Genomic DNA, 8,241 nt, shown 5'->3' with positions numbered 1-8,241 from the left:
CATGTTTTATCTATCCGCTTTTAATTATTAAAATATAGAATTATCTTTGAAACGAATCACGGGTGTGAATTCATTTTTTATTGTGCCAAAATGATATCACACGTATGTGTACACAATTAATAGTATTTTATTATATTATGATTTTTTTTGGCCAAAGTTGCGCGAACACATACTTCGGTTTCAATTTTGAAAATTAAAATTATGTCACGCGAACATATACATAACTACGATGATTTGATTAATTTAAGGCGCGCTTAAAGCATTCTAACATACTCAAAAATTATTTTCCTAAGTCTGGGATTATTGTGATGCTTAAGAGTTATACATTCTTTTGACTTAACATCACTCATGGCCTATTCTCATTCCTTGCCAAGAAAGAAACAACTTTAATTTTCTATCTATCCAATTTAACAACTCACTTAAATCACCACTTCACCATGCCAAAACAAAAGAAATGTAACATAACCATATATGTAAGAAAACTAAATCCAAGTCCATAGCATATTTAACAGAAATCGTCCAAAACAAAACTTATATGTACTCAAACGAATTAATCTTTAAAACCAATATATAACCCAAATAATACGCAATTAGTACACAAACAATATGAAAGAGATCAAGTATTTTCCATAAAGCAAATAAAATTCATCACGAGCAGATAGAAATACTAATATATCAAAGCAAGTGTATACTAAAAATATAAAACAAATACTGAGAAAAATGGATTCGAATGGACCTTTATATTGATGAATAAAGCTGAAAATTTGCAACTCAATCGAAATAACAAATCAACAATCGTCGGACGAAAACGCCGAAATTGCGAACCGGAACCTCGACATAGAAGCCTTGTCTGACCGATGAAAACGAGAACAGTTTTAGGTGATTTAAAGCTGTTTTTGGAGCTGTTTAGTGGCTGAAGTTTGGTGATTTCATGGCTGGTTTTAGGTGTGGATTCGAGTGAAGTTTCAGTTAGTTTTCATGACTGTTGCAAGGCTGTTTTCAGGTGGGTTTGGTAGTAGATTTCCAACTCATTTTTGGGGGTGTTTAACTAGAGAAAAGGGGCTGTTTTGGGGGGTTATCGGCAGCTGTGGGTGGACTGGTCTTCAGCTCGTTTTTTGGGTTGTTTTCAGCTCGTTTTTTTAGCTGTTTTGAGGGAGTTTTGGGGCTGGATTTGCAGCTCGTTTTTTGCTGGTCTCTCCTCCCCCGTTGCTGATTTTTGCAGCAATTATATATAGGGTTTTGTTGGTCTTTAGGGTGAAGATAAAGCTCATTTCTTTTGTGAGTGCCATGTATGTTTGTGGAGGGATCATGTGGGGGAAGTACTTGTGTGAGTTGTTAAAGAGGAAGAGTGGAGTGTGAGTTGTTAAAGAGGAAGAGTAGGAGTGTGAGTTGTGAGAGAATAATTATATTGGTGGTAAGGTGTGTGTTAAGTGACGTGAGGGAGTTGGGAAAAATTCAAGTATGGTCAAAAATTAGATGCTCACAACAAGGAAGGAAGAAAGATGGAAGAGAAAAGAAAAAGGGAGAGATAAAAGAAAATTTATTCTTACTGTGCAAAATCACTCAAGGCATGTATTAATGGGAGTGTTTTGCTCATTCAAACCATGCCGTTACAAAAGAAGAAAAAGAGATACTTCTCTTTATGTTTTACGCAACAATTTCAATAATATCTCTAACTTGTTAATCTTAACTTTTTTTCATGACGGCAGTTCTCAAGCCAGCTTGAAATCAGTGGTGGAGCCGCGTGGGGATTTAATTGAATACAGAAGGTAAAACAAACCTTTCTATATATAGATCACAAACTTTTATTTATTCCCCTTATCGCAATTTTTAACTCCGTCATTTCTTGTCGCGTACCTCGATTGATTATTCCACTTGAAATCTGTTATATTTTACTAGTACATATACATCAAAAGTTATGAATTCAATTGAACATGTTAACTACGTGCTGCCTACGCCCCTATGACTAAAAGCAATCTTTTGAAAAATAATTTTAAAAGTTTGCCAAATAGCCGCTACTAAGAACAGACACGAGACCTGGGTCATTTCAACTAACATCATAATTAAACTCGGACTTCAGATGTGAAGTTGTTGCATATGTTTATTTTCAACTTAATGAAAGGCCATGGATGTGTACGGCGCCAACTGTTAACTGTACGAGACAATCAACTAGCTGTTGACACCCCATTGAAGTCTGGAGCTTTCACAAGCTAAATTTGTTCATGCTTTGTCCCTTTCCTTTCTTTTTTTTCCTTTTTTTTTGTGACAAGGGGTAGGTGGGAGAAATCATGTACTAACGCCACCCCCCCCCCCCCCACCTAATTGAAATCTATGACATTTAAAATTAGCGTCGAATATATTTTCTCAATCTCATTTGATGTTAAGGTATTTGAATGAATATGATATTTAAAAAGAAAAGGAGATTTTTAACACATAATCTCAATGTATGCATAGTATCAAAACTACCTTTTTAGATGAAAGTTGGTAACAGTACCACATACTTTCACTTTTTTAGTACAAACTTTTATATCAAGTGAACCCGTACAACAATAAGATGAAGATGCTGATATGAAATAGTTTTAAAAAATGTGACTTCTTTTTTACAGATTAAAAAGAAAAATGTGTAATATGGAGTAGAGGGAGTAATATTACTAAGTAAAAAAGGAACAATTTACGTACTTCAGAGTGATCTTGAGGAAGAACGTCTAGTGACTCTGAGAAGATCAAATGATCTGATAGAGCAATACTAAACCAATAGAATATGATGAAAAAAATACCCATTAAAATATCGATCTCAACGGCGACAATATTCTTTGGAAGGTCAATCCATACTAGTTCAGGCTGGGGAGGTTTGTTTGATATTAACATGAAATATATAGTACTAGTAATTAATTTTAAATGTGATAAGAGTAACATATAATTTAAAAACAAAAAAATTACAAAGGAAGTTGCAACAAATAAAACGAAGATGCTTTAAACTAATTCTCCAAAAGAAACTACTCGTAATATGTTTTCATCTTCAGACAGGGTACAAAGAGAAGTACTAATTCAGATGCTTTTTTCATCCAAACAATGTTTTCCAAAATAAAAGAAATCAAAATATTTTGACAAGATTAGAAATATAGTAGAAGCCTAATAATTGCAACTGCATCAGTAGATGCTGCAATAAAAATGTTGACAAGATTGGAATATAAGTAGCAGCCGAATAATTGCAACTGCATCAGTAGATGCTGCAAAATTCCATTCCCAGCAAATATTCTTTTTCTCTTCTACCTACTCTCCCTACTACCACTGGATCAGCTTCCCTCCCCCCAAAAGAAAAAGGAGAAAAGAATTAGCAGTTAGCAAATAGAAAAGGGGTTTGGGGGGGGGAGGGGGGTTGTGGATTTCCCTATTGGTTAAACAAGTAAGCCAACACTCTGTGTGTGGGAAGGCAAAAACAAAGGCCAATGCTATTAGTTGTACATTGATCCCTCTGTGCTAGAAAAACATTGCGCTCCGCTCCATGCTGTTAATCCTTTAAACCTGCAAGAAGTCAATACGCGACAGATGAGAAGTTTTCAAGTTCTCTGGACTATGAAAGAGGATACATCTATATGTTACAGGGATTCATTTATAGGTACGTGTCAGGTAGAGTGTGTAAAACAGGATACTCGTATCTAATACGAGTATGTCAAGTTTATGTTTTGAAGGATCCACACAAAGTACCTACACCCTTATCACATCTTCTTGGCACTGATAGCCGGTAGGCCAAGGTAGATTAAGGATCCAGATAACATAGGGATACATAGACCAGCTGAAGGAGATCAAGAAAAATTTACAACATGCCTTCTCTGAAAGATGACCAGATTCGGCACATTCATTGAAGAACACACTTCTCTATATTTATTGACTTTTTAAAGTACAATTTGACAGTTAATTCCAAAACACTTATTTGCTAAATCAACAAGTTAAGGCTTCTAAATGATAGCCTATACAAACGAATGCACGTTATTTATTAATTTGAGAGCATCAGCAATGAGAACATCGCATAGAAATTATAGAAACAAGAACCAAATTTTCTACATTTTCTTAGTTTTAGGGAAACAAACAAACCCAAATGTAGCCATGGGTTCCATGTTCAACAACTTTCAACAACATTTGTTTGATAACCGAGAAATTTATGAGCACTGTTTGAAACTCGGTGGATAATGGGTCCGCCCCTCTACCCTTCTAAACTTAAATTCCAGGCTTCTATCTGCGGCAAGGTTCAAACGCATGATGTATGCTTAACCCACATATCACATGCTGCTTCTTACCACTAGACCCGAGCCCTTTTGGGCAGAACTTTTAACAATTTAACACAGAAAGATTCTGAATAAGACTATACTGCAGTTTCAGTGTTCCAGAAGGAAAAAAGAGGTGTACCAGTAGGACAGAGTAATGCATTCAACGATCACCAATCAAGGAGATTTTATCAAACGAAGACTAAAGAAATCATAGAAAAGCTAAGAGGAGGTAGGTAGATCTGAAGGCCCTGATATATGAAAGGACAGTGGGTAATTTAAACTAAACGATAAGGACATCTAACATAAAAGATATGTTCCCAAGATTCCAGGCTTTTCTTAGCATCAGAGTACAATGCTTACATGGTCCCTAACTAATTCTCGAAGTTATAAAGCTAGTAGTCAGGCTAGGCAAAACAGCAAATTGTCCTTAATTGATTTCATGCTCGAAATATTCAGGCAATAAAGCATAACTAGTGATTCAGTATCCAGTAATCTGAAAGGCACTGGTCCAGTATGCTGAAATGTAACAATCCAGTGCCACTGGATTGTTACATTTCAGTATATATAAGGCCAAATAAGTTCGTATTCTGAACAGGCTTGCTAAGAACCTGATTTAAGTTCAAAAGCCTTTAGATGCTCAAATTTTTTTCTATCATCTTTCGAAGAGTATTGAGATCATTTATTACTAAGGGTAGCAGCAGCATGTCTGAACCTTGCTGTATTGTCAATACCTAAAGTTTAGATTTTTGGATACATATGAACTTCAGCGAATGTGAGATCTGCACGTTTTTCCTTTAAGCCTTGGTAACAATAGTTTTTATCATGGTCAGATGCATGCATGTACTTGACATCAAGCACAAAATAAAAGAAAAAAACACTGTTGATCTGTTCAATTACCTTGTCTCAAGCAGGATTATTGATGGATAGGGCCACTAGATGTCCTTATTTCTACATCTTTACAGTTTCCTTTACAAAAATGGTCAGCTGCTCAGCTGCTGTCAATCTAACTCCGATGGTTGGCAAATGAATAGGCTATAATAAGATTTGTACCTGCTAAGTAGGAGTTATGGCATGTTCCTCATCCCACCAAATCCTCCATCCCCTCCCCTCCCCTTCCTTCCCACTATCATTTTTCCTACGATTTGTTTCTTCCCACTTTCATCTCCAAAATGTCATGTACAAGTGGTTTTATGCTCTACCAAAAATGAATGTAATCAGTCACTTCTTCGATCATAGTAATATGAAATAGAAGGAGAGAGCGTCAATGTGAAAAATGATTGTAAAATGAAAATATGATTTTAGCTGCAAATTGCACACAAATATGAAAATATGAACTAATATCCCTTTTTCCGTCACGCAATCACATATTAATATTTAAAATCTATCTTGATACCAAAGAGCAGCTTGGAACCTGATAATTGGTGCTCTATTGGCAAACTTATCTCCATTAGTTTAAAATAATAGACTTGACACGGACTAAAAGCAAAACCCAAAAAAGGGCCTTCATCTTTTTTTTGGTAACTAATCCATTTGATTAATTACCAAGTGAGAACTTTACAAATCAGCTTGACTACCTCGGTCAGCTCTACCTCTAAAGCTAACCACATATAACAAATCTACTCCAGGTTTCAATTTTAAAGAAGTAGAACATTTATCTAAGATCAGTATTACACAATTTTAGGAATTAGAACAAAGTGGCATGAAAAGTCTAATCATGGTTAAATTGCAATATGATGGTACTGCTTTCATTTGCGAGGCATATCATACCTTTGCAAGGATGAAGTAAGCCTTTGATGCCTTGTTTTAGACGATCCATGCATTGATTGGGAAAGGACATTTTGGTCCGCATTTCAGGCAAATCTACCACCTTCCCTAATGATTCTTTGACCCTTAAGCTTGAAAAAGTCCGCAGAGCCCTTTCTTGCAAGCCAGAAATGCTTGAATCGAGGTAACACCGACTCTCTCTTAGTATACCAGTGGATCGAGCCATATCTATAGCACCACTTCTGGTAGCTGTGAAGGCTATGAAATAATATATAAGTGCATTAATTGACGAACTCATCACACCAGTTCTAAGTCTCAAACAACAGATATCAATCAAATACAAGTAAAAAGAAACAGAAAACTTAAAATGTCCAATTCTTATTGTTTCTGAGCATGACAGTTGGTCCTTTTTACCATTGTAAGGAACTGTATAGATGTAATTGGCAGGAAGGCCAATGCCAATGCCGAGCAGAGAGAAGCCAACGCTGAATCCAACACCACAGCCAGCTCCAACATAACCAATTGCCTCAGGACCAAATCCGGGACCCCATCCCACACCACAGCCAATACCTATTCCCATGCCCCAGAAGGCTCCGTATGTAGGATGCACTGGATTCCATCTTTCATATCTCCTCAGCATGCCCTTTATAATCATTTCTACCTACAATTACAAAACCATTAGTCTATGAATACTTTGAGAGATAACTTAAAATTACCAAAATGAAAAATCCCAAGTCGGGAGAGGCTTTTTTCTTTAGGGAATTGGGTCAATTTTACGCCATGTGGGAATTGTTTTTTTTTTGTTGTTGAGAAAAAACACCCTTTGAAGAGGAGCTTTGGTGCAACGGTAAAAGTTGCCATTTTGTGATCAGGTAGGTCACAGGTTCAAGCTGCGGAAACAACCTCTTGTAGAAATATAAGGTAAGGCTGCATACATCGGACCCAATGTGGTCCAGCCCTTCACTGGACCCGGCGCATAGCGGGAGCTTAGTGCACCGAGCTCCCCGTTTTCTTTTAAAAGAACGGCATTTGTGAAGTTATCCTATCAAAGCTTTCTAACAGTGTGGAACACACTATGGAATTTTATTTACTTCTTTGGAGGCTCTATGCTTTCTCATTTTTGTACTAATTCTTCCATTTATCCCAGTTAGCCATCAAGTTGTGGTAAAAAAGGATCCATTTAGTAACTTGAAAGTTAACCAGAAATTTAACCCCTTCATTCCCAGTTTTGTTCGAGCCCCTCCATAAGTGGCGGAGCTAAAGAGTAAGGAAGAAGGTTTAATTGAATCCCAACATTCTACTAAACAAGTAGAGTAAAAACAAATCATTTTTGTATGACGGTAGTGTCCAGGCCAGCTCTCGCACACCTCGACTATTCCATCGGGTACTTGCTACCTCATACTAACACATGTATCAAGTAACTCTACCCACTACGGCTTAGATATCGGGTAACTGTACCCACTATTCTATGGGGTTCCTTACTGTGTTTTGCCTCCACTAGATATCTTTGTATATATATAAAATGTTTAATCCTTAAGGGAAGCTTCTTGGTATGACATTTTTTGCATTTATTTGAATCCTTTATCGGAATTTCTGCCTCTGCCACTAGCTTCCATAACCCAGAAACTACCATTAGATTTTGTTAACACCCCTAGCAGATAAACCCTATAATATTAAGTGAAAAAACACAAGTAATGCTCTTGAAAATTAGGGAAAAATCAAGAACAGAAGAGCCCCAAAAGCCTTCTTTAAACAACAAGAAATGAAATGGACAATTTAGAAACTAATAAGTAAGAGCACAGAAAGTAAAGAGATTAAGGTTCTACCATGAAAGGGTGCGCAAAAGCGGACTCTCACTGCAATGCTCTGGAGACTTCAGTAGTGCTGAGGGAGCGGTATTGAGACATTTTTGAAATTGATCCAAATTTTGTTACATTCTGATTGGTAATAGGAAATATGATGCAGGTCCTTGTTGGCTTCAGAAATAAACACTAGTAATCTCTTATGGCCAATATCGATTCTATGTGCCTATCCACATTTCTGAGTGTCCCTAATACAGGTAAAAGTACAATAAAGACCCATAATTTTTGTAGAATAGGTACTTTATTCCTTCAACTAAATTATATGTCATTCTAATTATTGGAACTTCCAAAAGAGTACAGCAACCTCTTGCTATAGCGGGTAATAAAACAACATATAAAATTCTTTT

The 8,241-nt window shown here is 36.4% G+C and overlaps 1 protein-coding gene across 3 annotated transcripts; it reads right to left on the bottom strand.

Moving 5' to 3' along the window:
• Positions 1-3,120: 3,120 nt before the first annotated feature.
• LOC107778326 (cadmium-induced protein AS8) lies at positions 3,121-8,129 on the bottom strand. 3 transcript variants are annotated; one of them, XR_012699351.1, is made up of 5 exons: positions 7,859-8,103; positions 6,447-6,693; positions 6,036-6,290; positions 5,166-5,463; positions 3,121-3,525 (listed from the first exon to the last, which is right to left on the bottom strand). XR_012699351.1 is itself a non-coding variant. In XM_075230994.1 (4 exons), exons 1-4 carry the CDS (start codon positions 7,859-7,861, stop codon positions 3,512-3,514), a joined length of 510 nt encoding a protein of 169 aa, XP_075087095.1. In that variant the 5' UTR covers positions 7,862-8,129; the 3' UTR covers positions 3,121-3,511. The 3 variants fall into 3 exon arrangements, 2 of the variants coding, with proteins under 2 accessions (XP_075087095.1, XP_016454048.1); XM_075230994.1 differs by lacking the exon at positions 5,166-5,463 and having other exon boundaries at positions 6,036-6,281; positions 7,859-8,129; XM_016598562.2 differs by lacking the exon at positions 5,166-5,463 and having other exon boundaries at positions 7,859-8,095.
• Positions 8,130-8,241: the final 112 nt, after the last annotated feature.

The sequence above is a fragment of the Nicotiana tabacum genome, chromosome 15 (assembly GCF_000715075.1).
Source record: "Nicotiana tabacum cultivar K326 chromosome 15, ASM71507v2, whole genome shotgun sequence".
Lineage (NCBI taxonomy): Eukaryota > Viridiplantae > Streptophyta > Magnoliopsida > Solanales > Solanaceae > Nicotiana > Nicotiana tabacum.
Note: the sequence above shows the minus strand (reverse complement) of the source record. Positions and strands in the feature narration are given on the sequence as shown.

Bases quoted from the DNA above. Each gene is read 5' to 3' on its own strand.
- LOC107778326 (XM_016598562.2), bottom strand. The intron at 6,291-6,446 runs GTAAAAAGGACC...ATTATTTCATAG, and splicing joins CTATACAGTTCCTTACAATG to CCTTCACAGCTACCAGAAGT.